At 41.2% G+C, this 18,964-nt stretch overlaps 3 protein-coding genes and 1 non-coding gene across 5 annotated transcripts; 3 read left to right on the top strand and 1 right to left on the bottom strand.

Annotated features, from left to right (window-relative positions):
* Positions 1–167: 167 nt before the first annotated feature.
* kng1 (kininogen 1) lies at positions 168–2,790 on the top strand. The gene is made up of 7 exons (XM_042111500.1): positions 168–474; positions 589–705; positions 880–955; positions 1,379–1,548; positions 1,804–1,911; positions 2,079–2,171; positions 2,383–2,790. The coding sequence occupies exons 1-7, from the start codon at positions 265–267 to the stop codon at positions 2,710–2,712; spliced, it is 1,104 nt and encodes a 367-aa protein (XP_041967434.1). The 5' UTR covers positions 168–264; the 3' UTR covers positions 2,713–2,790.
* A 1,268-nt stretch (positions 2,791–4,058) lies between these two features.
* LOC121724745 (eukaryotic initiation factor 4A-II-like) lies at positions 4,059–11,156 on the top strand. 2 transcript variants are annotated; one of them, XM_042111494.1, is made up of 11 exons: positions 4,059–4,141; positions 5,455–5,512; positions 6,207–6,339; positions 6,520–6,659; positions 7,139–7,307; positions 7,496–7,605; positions 7,768–7,911; positions 9,774–9,911; positions 9,998–10,087; positions 10,263–10,342; positions 10,432–11,156. In XM_042111494.1, the coding sequence occupies exons 1-11, from the start codon at positions 4,116–4,118 to the stop codon at positions 10,574–10,576; spliced, it is 1,233 nt and encodes a 410-aa protein (XP_041967428.1). In that variant the 5' UTR covers positions 4,059–4,115; the 3' UTR covers positions 10,577–11,156. The 2 variants fall into 2 exon arrangements, with proteins under 2 accessions (XP_041967428.1, XP_041967429.1); XM_042111495.1 differs by lacking the exons at positions 4,059–4,141; positions 5,455–5,512 and having other exon boundaries at positions 6,205–6,339; positions 6,540–6,659.
* LOC121678613 lies at positions 7,352–7,425 on the top strand. Its single transcript, XR_006021294.1, has one exon. It is a non-coding gene; the product is annotated as a small nucleolar RNA SNORD2 (small nucleolar RNA).
* A 788-nt stretch (positions 11,157–11,944) lies between the features above and the next one.
* Positions 11,945–18,736, bottom strand: rfc4 (replication factor C (activator 1) 4). The gene is given in 12 exon segments (XM_042111501.1): positions 11,945–12,124; positions 12,447–12,560; positions 13,731–13,811; positions 13,982–14,107; positions 14,287–14,407; positions 14,600–14,743; positions 14,946–15,014; positions 15,016–15,063; positions 16,081–16,160; positions 16,985–17,063; positions 17,835–17,956; positions 18,589–18,736. Coding segments are annotated over 11 exon segments (1,071 nt in total). The 5' UTR covers positions 17,948–17,956; positions 18,589–18,736; the 3' UTR covers positions 11,945–12,028.
* Positions 18,737–18,964: the final 228 nt, after the last annotated feature.

Genomic DNA, 18,964 nt, shown 5'->3' with positions numbered 1-18,964 from the left:
GAGGTTGCATTATTGATTTTTTAAGTATCTGATGAAGAGTTGCATGGATTGGTAAACATTTGTACTGGAGGTAGTGGATGCCTGAACTGCTTTCTGCAGTAGACAAGTGGTATTTGAACAAGTGGGTGAGGGGTGTACATGGAATCTTCTGGTATATAACAACAGTCAATCATTACTGAAGTCCAGAGGGATCAGGACTAAACACACTGTTGCTCTCATCCAGTTTTCCCTCTCTTTGGACCTCGGATACATGTTCTTGCCGTGATGTTGGGAGCCAGGCTGTCCGTGCTTACTGCCTGTCTCTGTTGCTTGCTCTGGGCCTGTGGATACGGACAGGAGACACAGCAGGACACACTGCTTTTCTGTGATGACAAACTGGTTGAGGAAGCAGTGGATTCAGCCTTGGTAAAACTCAATGGGATGCTGACCTCGGGAAATCAGTACTCTCTATATCAAATTCTTGAGGCCAAGAAGGTAGGGAGCATTTTTCATTTCAATCAATTAGGTTGTGATAGTGACAATAAGTTAAATATATTGCACTCAAGATCATTTTTGCAATGTACCACAGATTTTATTTTTATGTGTCAGGTTGAGAATGAGACAGGCACAGAGTTGGCACTGCGCTTCACCAGCAGGCTATCAGATTGTCCAGTAGGGGGAGACAAGGCATGGAGAGACTGTGAATATTTTCCAATTGGCCCTGAGGTGAGTTCATGTCTTGGTTGGACAAACTCATTCACATAGATAGCTTTGACTGTGCAAGGAAATGATCATACAGAAGATTTGATGGAAACCTGAACATTCTTTGGCCAATTTTAGGTAGACGGCCTTGTGAGAAGCCTTCTAAGTTGGCTGATGTGTTTGCTTGTGTCCATATAGAGTCCCAGAACTTGTAAAGCGAATGTATTTGTGACAGAGGGAAGTTCAGACGTCCATTTAGTTGACTGTGCTTCTGGTAAGTGCTAGTTTCACAATTTGTTTCAAAATGTCTCTAAACTTAAGATAAACTATCTCAGACAGATTTGTTTATTCAATCAGATTTTATTGCTTTTTTTTAGACATGTTCTTTTTGAAAAAGAATAGTCAATATTAGGGCTTCAAAAAATAATAATCAGCTGTCAAAACTTCAATTAAGAGCTATTTTGGAAATCAATTAATTGTTTATTTTTAAGGGGAAAAATTATCTGATTTCAGATTCTCAAACTTGAATATTGTCCGGTTTGCTGAATGTGTGGACAAAGCAACACATTTGAGGGCTGTCATCTTGGGCTTGGGCTGATCAAAATTGTTTCAACATTTTCTAAAATGTTATCAGTAATCTGCAGTTAAGTTATTCCAAAAAAGCATATGACATGACAACACACCCCTGTCTTTATAGAGCCTGTAGTTACTGTTGAGCGAGCCCCTTGCCTTGGTTGTCCAGAGTTAATTGATCTGGAGAGTGAGGACTTGAAAGAGCCGTTGAGGTTCTCTATTGGACAAGCAAATAATGCACATAATGAAGTCGATCTCTTAATACTGAAAGATGTTGTCTCTGCCTCAAGACAGGTATGTGTATCTTCATCAGTGGGTCAAACATATAAAAATACACATGAAACATGTATGTGAAACTTGTGTCTAGCCTTTATTTTCTGTGTTTCTTATTACTTCAACAGAACAAATGTCATAAAACCATTAATGCTCCCATCTTGTATTATTATGCTTGTATGCATTTCAATGTACTTGTTTTGGTGTCACATCTCACATCGTTTTGGTGTGACCACAACACAAACTTAAAATGACTGTCTGTTGGATAACTTCTAGGTGGTAGCTGGATTCAGGTACCAATTGAGATTTAATATGCAGAGTAGTAACTGCACCAAAGAAGAGTTTAAGGAGGTGACAGAAGAATGCCATCCACATGAAAAACCGGTATGCCAGTTCTACAACCTATACAAACATCCACTTATACTTGATTTTGTTTAATTGATCGTATCATTCATTCATTCAATAAAGACATATTGATTCTGCTCATGAATATTCAGAAATCAAAGTTTTGTGTAAATGCTGTTAACACTGAATTCATGGCTTGTGTCTAGACATTTGTGAGATGTAATTCCACTGTTGATGTGGCTCCATGGCGTCATGAAGTACCAGATGGAAGTGTCCACTGTGAACTTGGTCAATTTATGGTGAGTGTACTCTAATTCCACTATTTTACATGTGTTTGACATTGCCCATTCACTGCCAATGCATATCCCTGTAACATTTCAATACTCATCCCCTAAATCCACATAAGGACCAACAAAGTTTGGTTTTTGAGCTGTAATTCTGACCTATCAGCAAATGGAATGTTTAATTTTTAAACCGATGTTATAATTGTTATGTGCTATGACAATGGAGGTTTCAAGGAGGAGACCTCCAGGTTGGACTCCACTGAGGACCATTGAAGAGCCTTTCAAGACTACTGAGCCTCCAATGAAGGAGTCCTCAGAGGAGGAACAGGACACAGCATCAGCAGCCAGCACGGCAACCAATCTGGAGATGACTGCAGCTCCAACCATCACAACTCCTCCTCAATCCTCCAGCACCCAGAAACCTTTCCATTGTCCCTCAAAACCCTGGAAGCAGTTTCTTCCACAGATTGCTACTGTCCCAGTCCCACCATCGACAAATACCTCAAAACCAGAGTCAGATGGGTTATTCAGTGATGCAGATTTGTTAATAGGCTAGCCTATCCATTTGTAAGAGGTTGTTTGTGGTAACAAGCAAAAATATAACTTGTGTGCTCTTATTTGAAAAATGCTAAATAAAGTATTGATTTATTTCACAACATAATTCATGAGTAACTTTCTTTAGCTGACAAAATTGCAAGGGGACAGGGGAACTTTAGGGGGCAGGCTCACTCATAACTGATGTGACATGAATACATAAATGCGGTAAAGCAGAGCTCAGAAACTTGGACTTTCTTATAGGCTGCATAGCATATGCAACCAGTTACAAAGCTGTTTCTAATACTGGACTTTACTTCTCTGTGACTTGTCTAATGAACCAAAAGGGCGATTCTGACCCCACTGCTCAGCTGAGCCCTTTCCAAGTTAAGCCCTCCTTACACTGACAGACTTTGGAAAGATTTGCAAAGATTTGGAAAAGATTTTTGAAAGACTACAGTCTCAGACCCTCTCACATCTAAAGACAAGTAAAAGAGTTTTAAGTCACAGACTATGATTTTGCAATGACTGGGGATCTTGCAGGGTCACTATTTACAAGACTGCAACTAGATTCCTTTAAATTATTACCCATCGTGCAATAGATATCAACAGGAACTGAAATGATAGCCAACTAAATTCAAAGTCATATTTTCGTGTTTCTGCAGCATTGTTTCATGCGTGACATCCCTAACCGATATAGAGTAGTTCTGTCACGTGGAAGAGCCGACTAAATATGTATAAGAAATGACAAATATTATAAGAATAACAAATAATCATATAGGCTACAGCTGTCGCCTACTTTGCCCCTTCCTGCTTGGTGTTGAAGAGAGGTCACTATTGTTTTTTATAGTTCATGTCATTATTTGCATGAGCCACGACTAGAAAGACTTGCGATAATGTCAAACATGTTTAATATTGTCGTAACGGCAAAACTAGAAAAGGACTGACTCCGACTGACTTAAAACCGCTAAGATTGGCACCTTACACTTAACGATCTAGTTGACGGGAGCGCGCCGCGATTCCAGTACAACTCCCATGATTTCTGTCCGACTTTGGAAATTTAGTCGCCGACTGTGAAAACAGACCAAAATCGTACAATGTAAGGCCGCCATTAATCGTAATGGAAACCCCGTAGCAATCACTTAACATTTAACAATAGTCCTACTGCAATATCCCTCCGCTGGAATATGTAGACCGACGTTACGTGCAGCACCCGGTCAACATTGCTGCATCTCTTGTTGTATTTTTTTTAAATCAGTTTAATATGTTGTTTTTAAAAATAGAAGCATTTATGATTTATTGTAGTAAATTAAGTGGGAAGTTAGCCAGGGTTCTTTACCGGAAGTTTAAGTGCCGGTTAGTTAAAATGTTCTGCGCTGTTTACGTACTTCCTCTTCAATCGAGCCCCGAAGATTCGGCCGGATCATGTCCGACTCTGCGGATTACAACAGGTATACGCAAAATAAACACCTGTCTTATTATTTGATTCAAGAAATTGTTATATGCATATATGTTTTCGTTAAACTTGTATTTTGCGGGGTCATGCACAACATTACATATGCCTGAACGAATACTCAACTGGGGTAACATTAGTTAGCTTGCTAGCGGTGTCGGTTTGACAGCTGACGACCAGCCAGCAAAACTACGCAGTGAGGAGGGCCTGGGTGAGCTCTTTTAGGGTGGTAGACTTGGTGTATGGTGTAAGACAACGCATTGAAGGATAGATAATGAGTTATATATCATAAGATGAGTTGCCAGGTAAACCACATGATTGGGAATAACATCCTTGAATAGTCGGTAAATCAGATCGTGTTCACTTAAGTCAACCTACTCCATAATGTAAACACTTGTTGTCAGTATAGCAGCGTGACATTGTTCTATTACGGAGCTCAACGCCAGCGTTACATTGAGCTCAAACTAAGCAGGCTATCACCAATTGCCAGTAGTTTGCAAGACCTATGGTCAAGACAATTCAGAAGGGTGGCGTGTCACATCCCCCGTTATTAGTTATAATAATATGAGTTGGGTGATCTAGCGATCTTGGAACATTAAAGCCAGCTAAGATCGCAGGGATGGGATGTATCAAAATAAACTACAAAATATAAACATGAGAGTGGGGCTTGAGTGAGTGTGGGGATGTGATAAAGGGAGTGTGTGCGCGCGCGCGCGAGCGAGCACCTTGTGCCCTACATTTCTAGGGGCTCTTTAGCTTGATGCCTTTGAGTACAACCAAATTTTGCCAACCAAAAGTCTGTCATGTAGACGTTGTTGATGACTCCTGTTGATCAATCCAACACAGAAAAGTAAATGCTCGACTGGAGTACAGAATGGGATGACTGTTTTAAATATCAGTAAAGGGTGCCTGATTGGAAGATGCTGTTCCAGGCACCTAGTCCCACTCAATCCAGGTCGACACTGCAATTTTTGTCACATACAACATGGTAACTCACGTTATAAAGCAATTGTCAGGGTAACGTGATTCACCCTGCAATGAAGAACGCCAAGTCAGCGGTTTTTGTCCAGGCTTTACCTGCCACTGAATAATGTGTCAAGATGTACTAATGATAATTTGAGGTATACTTAACTGTCAGCTTTTCTAGTTTGTAAATGTGGAAATTACTTCTTGTGTTTAGAATTGTCAGCTAGGTGTTCCCAAATGATCAAATATTTGTGTGTTGTGTCTCTATGGTTTGCAACATCCTGTGATACAGAAGCTATCTTACCATTGACATCCACTGTTTTTTTTCCCCCCTTTTCTTTTAAGTTCCAGAGATAAAGACCATGGAGGCCCCGAAGGAATGGAGCCTGATGGTGTCATCGAGGTAAGTTTTGGAGCTTCTATTTTCTTTGTCTTGTACCAGTTTCCAAAATATCCTAAATATCTATATTGTTGTACATTATTGTAATGTAAGATGTTTAAAGAGCACCACAAACCCACTTGGTCCGTTAATACACTTGAAATTAATACTTGCTCAACTTAACCACTGATGTTTCACGGGATTTGAGCATTTTTTATATATATATATATATTTATTTATTTATTTTTTGAAGTAGTTAACGATGAAAGAAACATGAAAAAGGACAAAAAGGATTTAGGTTGTTGAGGGAGCCGTGGCCTACTGGTTAGCGCCTCGGACTTGTAACCGGAGGGTTGCCGGTTCGAACCCCAGTAGGCACGGCTGAAGTGCCCTTGAGCAAGTCACCTATCCGCTCACTGCTCCCCGAGTGCCGCTGTTGTTGCAGGCAGCTCACTGCGCCGGGATTAGTGTGTGCTTCACCTCACGGTGTGTGCACTGTGTGCCGAGTGTGTTTCACTAATTCACAGATTGGGATAAATGCAGAGACCAAATTTCCCTCACGGGATCAAAAGAGTATGTACTTGTACTATATTTTGACATAGGAGTAATTTGTTGCGGTAACCCTTTAGGTCCCCCAATCAGTTATAGATTTAAAAAAAGGGTTGTATGTATGTCTATGTATCAGTAATCCCTTTTCTTCTTTATTGTGTGGTCTCAGAGCAACTGGAATGAGATCACAGACAACTTTGATGACATGATCCTGAAGGAGACACTCCTGAGGGGAATCTATGCCTATGGTTTTGAGAAGCCATCAGCCATTCAGCAGCGGGCAATCATTCCATGCATCAAGGGTACATCCAAAGATTTGAAAATACCGATAAGTCTAGTGTTAATGTACATAAATCATAGGAATGCCTTTTTTAACTGCTGTGGTCCAATACTCCTCATTTGTACATTTGCCGATGCGTTCCAAGACTCTAGTGAACCATCAAGTTGAGTCTCTCTCTTGTGTTTGTGCTTTAATTTTGAAGGTTATGATGTTATTGCTCAGGCCCAGTCAGGCACAGGGAAGACGGCCACTTTTGCCATTTCCATCCTACAGCAGCTGGAGATTGAGCAGAAAGAGACTCAGGCTCTGGTACTGGCTCCAACCAGGGAGTTGGCCCAGCAGGTATGCTGCTCCTGAGGTGCTAACATCAGCATGAAGGTAGTGTGGAAGATGCTCTTAAGGGTACTTAGGTTTGCATCCGTTCATAAATTGGCAAGTGACATGTGGGGACTGCAACGGGAGGGGGACTTGATTAAATTCAATGTTCAGTGATATTCTTCTGAGTGGCATGAAAAAAACGCCTATCTTGTCATTTATGTTTGTGTATTTTGATTGAAGAATGACACATTCCATTAATTTCAGTCAATGTTGTTATTATTGTTTTTTTTTTTTTAGAAAAGAAATTGGTGTTTTATTTTGCAACAGTAACCACTATGTATTGAATCCCATTTACAGTTTTGATTCTGTTGTCAAACATGAAAGTAGTGATTTCTAATGATTATTGAAAATTTAAAGCTCTATTGAAAAATGTTCCGTATGAATGTAAATGTTCTAGATGAATGTAAATTCACTACTCTTGTGTGTTTGTGTTTGTTCTTTAGATCCAGAAAGTCATTTTGGCTCTGGGTGACTACATGGGGGCCACTTGTCATGCCTGCATTGGTGGTACAAACGTGCGCAATGAGATGCAGAAACTCCAAGCGGAGGCGTATCACATAGTGGTGGGGACCCCAGGCCGTGTCTTTGACATGCTGAACCGACGATACCTTTGTAAGTGTTCATCGGCAGTAGGCCTGCTTAACAGATATCTTGAGTGGTAAAATGATGCTCTACCATCTTTCGGGACTGACGTCATAATGGAGAAACTTTGACTTGTTACTGATTGCTACACCATAGACTGGTACATTTTGGACATTTCAAAAGCATAGATGATTGCAGTATTTTCTTGTTATTTGCAGCTCCTAAGTGGATCAAGATGTTTGTCTTGGATGAAGCTGATGAAATGCTGAGTCGAGGATTCAAGGATCAGATCTATGAAATCTTTCAAAAGTTGAGCACAAACATCCAAGTGAGTACTATGATTTTTTTTTTTTTTGTTTTAAACCAATTTCAACAGCCCTCACATTTCCAAGAGGTTAAGGACTGTGCATAGTCTTATTTCTATGTAACCAACTGCACTGCACTGTACATTAAGAGCTCTGCGTAGACAGAATGGGCTCTGTGTTGACAGGTTGTGCTGCTCTCAGCCACCATGCCATCTGACGTGCTGGAGGTGACCAAGAAGTTCATGCGCGATCCAATCCGCATCCTGGTGAAGAAGGAGGAACTTACCCTCGAGGGTATAAAGCAGTTCTACATCAATGTGGAGCGCGAGGCGAGTACACTTTCTTCTCCACTGGTGTTACAAGAAACAATTAATCCAATGTACTGACCTCATGACCATCAGTTGGGACTTTATGCCTTTCGAGATAAAGAACTTTGCAGAGAATAATAGCAAATAAGATTGAAGATATTAACGTTTTATGACAATTTAAAATATGAAAATCTTCTCTTACCAGTGTTTGAGTTCACAAGTGCTGTTGTAGCAACTAGACTGCGTGGCTGCGAGGCTTTAATCAGTAGAGACTATGAGTAGAGAGGATGAACAGCTATTGTGTCACCTCAGAGCTCCTACTAAGAGCTAAACATAGAGTATAGAATTTCCATGGGCTTTTATCTGGAGATAATGCATTCAAAGTCCAAAGCTCTGTAAATTTCCAAGCCCGTGATGGCAGAAGGAAATTTAAACATTAGAGGCTGAGACTAAATGCTTTCCAGTGTCCCCATTCAAGAACAGAATAATGTTGTGGAGCTTTGACAGAGCTGCCCTACATTTTAGGGCAGGGGTCTCAAACTCAAATGAGCTGGGGGCCACTTCTGCCAATGTCATCTGATTGTAGGGCCACGTCAGTGTTAACCATTCTTTTTTTAAATTATTCTTTATTTCCTAAAATGCAATGTCACCTGTGCTAGCAACCTTATAAATAAAATAATGATAAAATAAATATTAATACAAATTATAAAAATAAACAAAAAAGCATAAAAACGGGTAGGCATATGTGTGTCTCACACCAAATAAAAATATTTTTCTCTCATAACTTTTTTTAAACCTGGCAAACTAGGCGTCAGGGTTAAGAAAGCAACACCACTGGATTTTTATATAAAAATTTCAAAAGGCCATGTAAATGTAAAAATCTTTGAGTATAAACAAAAGTTTATGAAGGGGGGTAAATTTACCCATCTAATTTGCCACTGGATGGCAAGCACCTCAAATTATGCACCTTTCAGTAAATACTGGATGAACATATTTGAGCAGGTTTACTTTCTTTTTTGTCATTTACCCACATAACAAATTAAAAGGAAAATGCCTAAGATGTATACCAACAATAGTAAACTATTACTAAACCACAAGGCCTACAATAAATTATCCTATCCAAATCAGTTCCTATCGCGGGTAATTTGAGTACCCAGAAGTTCGCATCATATTGCGGGTGACTTTGTAGTTCTTTAGAGCCCTATTTCTATTAGCCCTGCTGTCTGTACCACGTCCTTTACGGACACGACACGATTACCACTGCAACCTCCAAGCTATGTTGGGCAGAGGGTCGAAATAAGCATGGTATGCTTAGTGGACACCATCGTATACACGCAAAGACGCACCTCCATTCACAGACGCACCGTGACTATCACTGTCAATAGACGATCGATCATAATCTCCAAAAGGATATTCTCCTTCAGAATCAGAATAGGTGAATAACATAGCCGACCTAAGACTTCATTACACGTGAACATTTTTCAACATTTGGTGTAGGCCTATTTCTGCTTCAATTTGTGCAAAACTATGGCCTGCATCGCTTCTGCGTCATTACAAATGCACATCGGTCTTTGTGTTTCTCGCGTGTAATACAAGTATTTCCTGAAAACTTAGCGCAGCGATTTTGGGTTTGAATCAAGCTCTGGATGTCTAGCAAATAGTGGAGCAGAGTACAAATGAGATGTCACCGTACTTGGATCTATCGTCTATTTTAATCAGTATCGTTGTTTGTCGCAATTAAAAATAGACTCAAGGGCCGGATTACATTATTATTTTGACATACATCGCGGGCCGGGTGTTTGAGACCCCTGTTTTAGGGTTATGTGATGACCGAGGCCGGTGCAGCTATTTGCAATGATTAACCCCTTCTTTTTTACATGCAGGAGTGGAAATTGGACACCCTCTGTGATCTGTACGAGACTCTGACAATCACCCAGGCTGTGATCTTCTTGAACACAAGGAGAAAGGTGGACTGGCTGACTGAGAAGATGCATGCCAGGGACTTCACCGTCTCTGCGTTGGTGAGGAGATCATTTTGAGGGGGCAGGGAAACGGACCCCACTTTTCCAGAGAAATGCTCACTTTAGATCTCTCGTCGTCGTTGCAGCACGGAGACATGGATCAGAAGGAGCGTGATGTGATCATGCGGGAATTCCGCTCAGGATCCAGCAGGGTCCTGATCACTACCGATTTGCTGGTAATGTTTTTTTTTTAGATATATTGAGCGGTCTAGAGCTGAATGCTGTCCAATGCTTAGGATACCCATAGGTATGAATGAGTATGGGAAATTGTATGATGTGTAAATCCACTTCCCTATCTGATTTGAAAAGGTTTAGTATGTCAGGGTTATTAAATGTACCTTTTAATTGCAGGCTCGTGGAATTGACGTACAGCAAGTCTCTCTAGTCATCAATTATGACCTTCCCACAAACCGAGAAAACTACATCCATAGGTTTGTGCTTCTTTACCTCTATATTTGCATTGTCATGTTGTCTTCCCAATGGAGACTCATTGCAGCGCTCTTGTTTTCTTGCTGCACAGAATTGGACGTGGTGGCCGTTTCGGCAGAAAAGGAGTTGCCATTAACTTTGTTACAGAGGAGGACAAGAGGATTCTTCGGGACATTGAGACATTTTACAATACTACTGTTGAGGAGATGCCTATGAATGTGGCTGATCTGATTTAAACTCCTGGGCTGGTATCTTTTATGCAGTGCTCTCTGTAGCTCAAATAAAACAGGTGCATTGTGCTTATTTTATCAGAACGTGGTGAATCGTATCTCAATGCTGAACCTGGATAAGTGACATTTTTCAAAGTGACGTGGCCGTGGCTGCGAGCTCTCTTTAGGAGACCTCAGTAGGTGCGATCCTAGTCACCATTATACTACTGGGGGGGATACCAGTAGAGATGGGGTCTTACAGAATATTCTTTCGTAGGTATATTTTTCCTAGACCGATAAAGGTGTGTGTAATAAATGTTCTCTATCATTTGATAATTTACTTGTGGACTAAAAGGTATAAGTGCTGTATTAAGTCTGCCAACTATGTTCAACTAACATACCTGCAGTTATTGTAGTGCTTGGGTCAGAAGCTATGGCCTTCCAAATTCCTTTAAGTGCTTTCCTGATAACTTTGTGCAATGTATTTAACTTTTTTTTAAACAAGTGACCCAGAACCTCTTAACTATGGGCCATATAGTATATAGTAAAACCCACCTGATCTTGGATTGTACATGACCCCATTCGAAATAAAGTGGAAATATGGTTACTTGTGTTTGTTTCCTGATTTGGAGGCCAAATGATTGATGGAGACCCAATCTATATCACAGTACTTGTATCTTTAAGTCAGTACCAAGCCTCCAGTTAAAGGCTAAACATACATTGCAAGGGCATGATGCTTTCCACTTGCATTACAAGGCAACTCTGCCTGAAGATGCACGAACCCTAACCTTGACTTCACTGGTCACAGCATGTGTGCATGTAATGCCTTATAAGCAAAGTCCTTTTAGGCAAGTCCCTCCACTCAGCGGCCATTTGACAACGCTTTTTGGGCACTCGTTGGGCATCCATTTCGGCAGAAATGCGCGTGCGCAAGGCTTCACGACACCAATCTTGCTCCAGCGGCGAGATCACAACACATGATTGGCACGATGTCTTCACAACACACCATATGATTGGCTCAATGTATTCACATCACACCACATGATTGGCTCAATGTCGACATTTTGCCGAGGAAGGAGTGGGATATGTGTAGACAACGGCCATATTGGCGTGACAAACTAGCCCCATGCATTTCTATGGAGGATTTTTTGAGTGCTGTGTCTCCACATTAGAAAGTCTCTGTTATAAGCCACAGGTCTGCTAGAGTGCCTGGCCATTATCCCTCACTTACATTTACCATAAATGAGAAATTAACTTACTAATCTCTTTGGACCATACACAACTTTGCCTTGCATCTGAATGTACTAGTGAAACTACTATCTACTACTACTACCACCACCAACTCGCTAACCACTAAACAAACCCCCTCACCCGAAACAAAAAAAATAAGCACTGTTTGCTTCAAAAATACAAAAGAAGTTTATAACAAAATGTACATAATAAAGACAGAAAGTGGGAGACGTTGTGTAGTAGTGATGCTCAGGAGTTCTGAGTTGCTTGCTGCATTATCACTGCGGCCAGACTAATCAACTGCAGGTATTCATCAGCTCCATCAGCCAGACACTTGTCAACCTCCTGTTAACCAAAAGGGACATAACCTAATGTTATCTAATAATTGCTCAAGAGACTAAAGTGTCACTTGATTTGTACCATTTAATTTCAATCAACACTTGCCAATCACATACTGTTAAAGTATGTGGAATGAAGGTAACCATTATAACAATTACACTAGTTTATCATTTTGTTTCTGTGCAGAATGTACCAGAAACTATATCACAATATAAAGACAATAATGGATAGTAAATAATCACACTTAATAAACTTCTTGAAACACCCTTCATATGATGCTAGAAAAAAAAAAAGACATTTGATTTAATTTCCCAAAACAACAACTCACCGCCATTTTTTCAGCAATGACTGATTTCTGCTTGTCACTGAGGTGGCCTTCGATGATGCGATCATGTAGCTGGTTAAGAATCTGTGTAGCAGCATAGCCATCATCAATCATATTCTGGAAACGACAGGAGAAAACAATGAGCATGAAGCTGGCCCTGTACTGTGGCTAACCTTACTGTAAGTACAAAAGACAATGGAACACTAGATTGCTGACTAGGTCTTGGTAACCTCCGAGAGGTTTGCTCTAGAGCTGAAGATGGAGAACACCACAGATTGCTGGTTATGTTTGCTGCAGTGAGCTATAGGCGGTGGAGGTTCTAAAGCCTTTCATAGTATCCTCCACCCGCTCCTTTGGGAAATAAGGCTACCCTTCCATGCCTTTATACAAGTGGTCCCAGTCTTGCACCCAAAGAGATGTATCTTGCAACCATGCAGATATCTAACCGTTGCTCTGAAAGGTACTACTAAGACAAATAACATAACGGAGACATTGCACAAGTTCCGTGTGGTAAAGCAAGGTATTTTGATGAAACAACAACAAAGCATTTAGTTTCAAATGGAAGTCCTTTGGCTGATGGCTGAAGCTTTGGCAAATGCTTATGATATGAATAAAGTTGATCAAATCATTCAACTTATATTTTTTTAAATATTTCAAACAACGTAATATTCACTTGTTTACAAAAGTTGTTACTTCACAGACACACTCCCATCAAACCAGCAGAGTTCATTCGAAAAGCATTTCATACTGCTGATTGGTAACTGGCAGGCCAGGCGACATGAGCCATTCCTTCCATTCAATAAGTGCAGTAACTGTAGCCAGAGCGCCATTAAGTATTCCATTACAGGATGAGAGTGTGACCATGAGCGTGACTAAAGAGGCACGTGGCTTGAGTGCTTCCAGTGTTCACTACATGTACATGCACATGTGGCCAGGTGACCGTGAGACAGCCTCAACCTGCCACCAGTCCCTACACTGCAAGTGTGGAACTGATTCATTTCACTGGAACATAACTTGAGTGGACTGAGCTGGCTCCTTTTAATTGGTTTATTTCAGGGAAGTGAAGATCTTGGTCGGCAACACTGTTTCTTGAGCAAAGTTTATAATTGTGATGTTTGAAATGGTAGTCAGACGTGACTAACTAAAGCAAACCTGTTGTATTCTCCTGACTGCCATGTGGACTGAAACACTTAAACAAGACTAGGTTTGCAAATCCCAACTTCAACACCAGTGAGGTGAACATGAAAGCTCAAGTGTGGTTTGGGGTCAAAGGTGATAAAGGCTTACCTTGACTTCTATCTGCATTTTATCAAAGGTGCCTTTGTGACAGATCTGAAGCAGATTGTCTATGACATTAGGGGGCACCACCTACGAAGACAGATTAACAATCACACCAGAGCAGATTCTAAAGTGCAAAGTTCTCAGCAGAAATTAAGTTCAGTGATGGTGTGCATGCCACTGAAGCTCCATTTTGAAAGCCCTTAGTGAACTGACTCATCACTTCAGTGGTGGCCTGGATGATCAATGGCTGCACTCACCCCAGCGATCTCTAATATGGTACTCTCTGTGATCTCTGTATCTCCATTAAGCCTGGCTGCACATTGTAAATAAGTTATGGCTTTGCGCAGGTCTCCCTCTGACACTCTCACCAGCTCATCAATGCCCTGGCGGAAAGAGGAGAGGAGACAAGCTCACATTTGTATGAATTGCAGCTGTGATTTTAATAGCGGTTCATCATGACTTCATGCTGCTTGGAAAAGAATAAGACATGTAAAGTTGATCATCGTAAAAAAATTGATTGCACCTGGTTATAGGGCTGTATGCCTTGTTTAACTGTTGGTACCTGTTTTGAATAGTTTAGGTTTTCCTTCTTGCAGATTTCTAAGATTCTCTCCTCCTGGATGGCATTTGCAAGAGGCTTGAAACGGAACTTGGAACATCTGGAAGTCAGCGGTTCGATGATCCTGAGGAGTTAATGCATACAAACACAGGTTACAAGTCTTTCAAATACGCTTGTGAAAGAAAGGGTTGGGGAAAGTGTACATTCTATCTGCCGGACTATGGGAAAGGGTTTTCATGGTCTATTCTGTTGCAGACTTCCAAATGTAGACACATACTGCTGCAAAGAGCTTCAGCAAGGAGTAGGCCAGACAGACCTGCTGACGTAGTTGCAGATGAGGCAGAAGCGGGTGGTGCGTGCCTCCTTCTCCATGGTGCGTCTGAGAGCCGCCTGCGCTGCGTTGGTCATGGAGTCCGCCTCGTCAAGAATGATGATCTTAAAGGGAGGGCATGGCTTCCCACTGACAGAGGGGGGCAGACAACATGAGTATAACACTTGTTGATGTGATAAACTCAATGTAGCTCACTCAGCTGGATCTTCAACCCAATAACATTTTGTTGGTTTCAGTATGGACCAAATGGAGGCCTCAAAAGGTCACAAGGAATATATTTGGGTAAAACTGAGGGGGGAATTCCGTTGTGATGTGAGGTTGATGCACTCACTCAGATCGAGAGCCTGCTGCAGTTAGCTGGGAAAATCTCTTCACTTTCTCTCGGACCACTTGGATTCCGTTCGTCAGAGGCATTGAGCTCCAAAACGCGCTGTCGGAAGAGCTCAGGCCTGCAAGGGATCACAACATAGAGACCTACTCAGAAAAGATCGAACACATTTATGTAAGGGCTGTAGCACCTCGAAAAGCACCATTTTCCGCAACACAGATGCCTTCAAGTCCATTGACCTGGTCAAGGTTTCCACATATGCTATACACTGTTAATTTGTGGGTAATATTTTCCCATCTTGATCGATAAAACTGACTACTTCCCCTATGTATCAAGTATTTTTAACTTACAGAAAAACTGCAACGGCTTGTTCTAAATGGATGGCTGCTGTGCCCGGTCGTTCCATACTGCTTGTTGACAAGCTAGCATGTTCAAGCATTCTGATTGTTTTGTAAAATCACTCTGTCTTAGCCCAGAATCTTCTCTGCTCAAGTGAATAGGGGTATTCGCAGCCAAAAGAAACCAGAGGAATCAGCTGTTTGTGTGTGTGTGTGTGTGTGTGTGTGTGTGTGTGTGTGTGTGTGTGTGTGTGTGTCCAGCTGCAGCTGAGGCTGTGGCTCCAGCTCTGCCCAGCGCCCTGGAATGCAGCGCTGAGCTGAGAAGCGCTCTAATCTGCCGTGAGTGGCTAGCCGGGGTCAGAGTGCAGATCTCTGTGGATTGGCTGACAGCCATCTTTAACACTGGACTCAAAAGAATGCTGTGAACTGCTGACAGCAAGTGAGAAAATGCAGAGATGAACCACAAGAAGCATATGGGGAAAGACAGCAGAACACAGGAGCTAATAAACAACACAAGACTAAAATATGGCACAAAGAAACGCTAAAATGCACCAGGTAAAAAAGCACAGCACAATGGCAATGCTGTAGAGGACAGAAAAAGCAGCAGTGAAATACAACAAAGTTACTGTATGTTGTGTTTATGTAGACATCACAGGAGTAAATCATATTGAAGAACACAGTGTGGGACAAACACATAGAGAGAGAGAGAGAGAGAGAGAGAGAGAGAGAGAGAGAGAGAGAGAGAGAGAGAGAGAGAGAGAGAGAGAGAGAGAGAGTGAGAGAGAGATGATATATCTCACCCATAGAGCTCTCTAGCTGCTGCCAAGATGGTGGAGGTCTTTCCTGTACCCGGAGGCCCATAGAACAATAAGTTGGGCAACTGCAATAAGGAAGTGTAACGTTTGTCAACAATGACAAGTGGAGAAAGCATTGAGCAAAAGCTAAAAATATCAAGATCCCCTGCTGCCATTTCAAGTCAAAATCCCCTGCTGACATTTCAAGATTTTAAATTATAAACTCCTCCTCATTACCATACTGCATGTTAGTAACAGTACACAAATATGGGTGTTTAAGTTCAAGGTGCCAGTTCACAACCTGGTAGAGCTACATTGGTCTCCTTCTTTCTTATATACTGTATGTGCACTTAAGAAATGGCGATCCTATTTACAACTCAAACTACAACAGGCTAATGAAGAGGAGACCATGTCAGAGAATGTGAGGAAACCCCATAGTGTTCAACTGAAAGGTTCATTAACATAGCAGCAGCTTCGGTGCTGACTTACTAACAACGCAGTGCCACCTGTGCCCTCAATCTCAGCTGAACAGGGGGTTCAGTTACACCCTTGCCCTGAGGCCAGCTCAGGTTCAGGAGCAGCACACAGCCCCCTCGCTATTAATAGTACACACACACAGTGTAGACGACAGTCAGTGAAGAGAAACAGATGGGTGATCGGTCACAGTCAGAGAGTTATTTGCTTACAGCATGACTGTCATCAGTCGTTACATCACGTAAGTAATTATACTATGAAAATATTAAACCGAAAGACACCAGTTTATGTGCTACATGGTGGGGTTTTATATGTGACAATGTGTTAAATTGTGAGGTAAAGAAATGTCCACGAGTTCATGAGCAAAGCCTAAAGGAGAGGCACACCAAATGAGTTTCTCACTACGGCGCTGTGTGGATGATGCAACAGTACTTACATCAGCGCCCTCTAGTGATTTCTTCAAAACAGCAACCACCTCCTCTTGATAGGCCACCTCATCCACACTCTTTGGTCTGCTGTAAGGTGAAGATATTCATTATTTGCACAATCATGCAACAGGTTAATAACACATTTATGCAGGTAACAAAAAAAAAGAAAAGGACTTAAATACAGTTTAAGCTTGGAGTCAGCTATACATAAACATGACTGTCAACTGTGGACAGGGGATGGGCAGTATTTATGATACATGTACCGATATTTGAAATACGTATTTCAAACTCAAAATAATATTTTGTAATTTTTACTTTATTGGGTTGAAAAAATGGCTTTGTATTTTGTATCAATATAACACCATTTAGCGCTTACAGGTACCCAGTTAGTTAAAAACAAACTAAATGTGTCTTGATGCTTCCTGATCAACAGCGTTACACAGTGCAATATTATGCAATCTGGGCATGTCTACACTTTGTTCAGTTGTGACTTTTTGAGTGCATCTCTGATACAGTATTAAGGCTATGAGATGTAACAAGCAGGTCAGCATAGTTTCTCTTTAGGCAGAGAAAAGTTGTTGCTCTCAAATACTGTCCATTTAATCAACAGAGTCAGTGTACTGATGAAGGAATAGAATAGACAGATATGGAAGGTTTGCAAAGTGATTTCATGCTCCCTTTAAAGAGTATTTTAGTATTTTCAAATGACGTATGAAGTATCTAATAACTCTTATAACAAGACAGCCCTCTCATGCACCATAATATAGAATCCAAAAGCTACAGACTTGGAATAATCGAATTAGGCTGGCTAATCTCTGATAGCAAAACTGTTCGGAACATGCATATGAAGCGTCTTACTATTTCTCTACCCATGGTAGAGCCTTGGGTTTCTTCTCTCCACTCGATCCAGCTGCTTTGTCCTTCAGAGGCTTGATGCTCTGGCTGGATGTTCCTTTCAGAAACGCCTGCATTTCTATTACCTAAACGACAAGCATACCTTATGTCAGTGCATGGTTAAACAAGAGATTCAGTACGCTCTTCTGCGGACGGAATCTGCCAAAACAGTTTAATGACAAGAAAACAAACGTCTAACAATTTATGAAACCCAAGCACATTTAGCATTTAGCAGGTATGTCGCAGTTAACATGGCACAGACGTCTGAGAAACTTCAGCATTCGCTTACAACATGTAACGTCAGCTTTGTCGTCTGACTGGATTACTTGCCAGAATTGTACATGGACCCATAAAATAACATCGGGAGTCGTATCCAGTCCACATTTTTCAATGTTAATATTACCTTGTTAGCTGCTAGTTAGCCTGTAGAATTCTTCAAACACTTAGGTCGCTAACTCACATAAGCAATGCAAGTACATTATAATATAAACAGATCCGTTAGAGATATTATTAGGTGGCTTGCTAGCTATGTAAGCAAAACATGACACAACCTTTATTATAACTTAGTATGTTCGCTAACGTTAGCTAACTTGGCTACCGTTAAATTGAACGTGTGGCTGGTAAATTAATCCAAGATAGTGTCCACATGATTCAGTAAGCCAAAACTGAAATCAACGTTACGATACTGATATTGGTACAATCATACAGATGTCCTTACCAAATTATGTGCATCCAATAGAAGTGCAAAACAAAATCAAATTGTTGACATTTGTTGACAATAGCCCTGTCTGCCAAGTGCAAAAAATTCCCGCCAGTCGCATGTGTTAGGCTACGATTTCTTCCGCTTACGTCATGCCGGTTTTGAGAAATTGTCACGTGGTGTAGAATTCGGGGATGGTGTGCTGTGTGTCTATGGTTGTCAGAGATGTGTGTAGTCAGTGCAATGTGGCTAATAGTTGCGAAGTGATAAATGCCCTTTTGTAAAGTAAGACAAAGTCTTACTGTCTAACAAAATGTACTGTTACTTGCAATGGAAAAAGAATAACAAATCAGGTAGGCATCCAGACTCAGAGTGTCAGAAGCCTTGGCGCTAA

This window comes from Alosa sapidissima, chromosome 12 (assembly GCF_018492685.1).
Source record: "Alosa sapidissima isolate fAloSap1 chromosome 12, fAloSap1.pri, whole genome shotgun sequence".
NCBI classification, from domain to species: Eukaryota; Metazoa; Chordata; class Actinopteri; order Clupeiformes; family Clupeidae; genus Alosa; species Alosa sapidissima.
Note: the sequence above shows the minus strand (reverse complement) of the source record. Positions and strands in the feature narration are given on the sequence as shown.

Coding starts and splice junctions, on each gene's coding strand:
- LOC121724745 (XM_042111494.1), top strand. CDS start 4,116: ATGTCCGACTCTGCGGATTACAACAG. Junction 6,340..6,519: donor AATCATTCCATGCATCAAGG/GTACATCCAAAG, acceptor TTAATTTTGAAG/GTTATGATGTTATTGCTCAG. Junction 10,088..10,262: donor TGATCACTACCGATTTGCTG/GTAATGTTTTTT, acceptor TTTTAATTGCAG/GCTCGTGGAATTGACGTACA.
- kng1 (XM_042111500.1), top strand. CDS start 265: ATGTTGGGAGCCAGGCTGTCCGTGCTTACTGCCTGTCTCTGTTGCTTG. Junction 706..879: donor ATTTTCCAATTGGCCCTGAG/GTGAGTTCATGT, acceptor GTGTCCATATAG/AGTCCCAGAACTTGTAAAGC. Junction 1,912..2,078: donor GCCATCCACATGAAAAACCG/GTATGCCAGTTC, acceptor GCTTGTGTCTAG/ACATTTGTGAGATGTAATTC.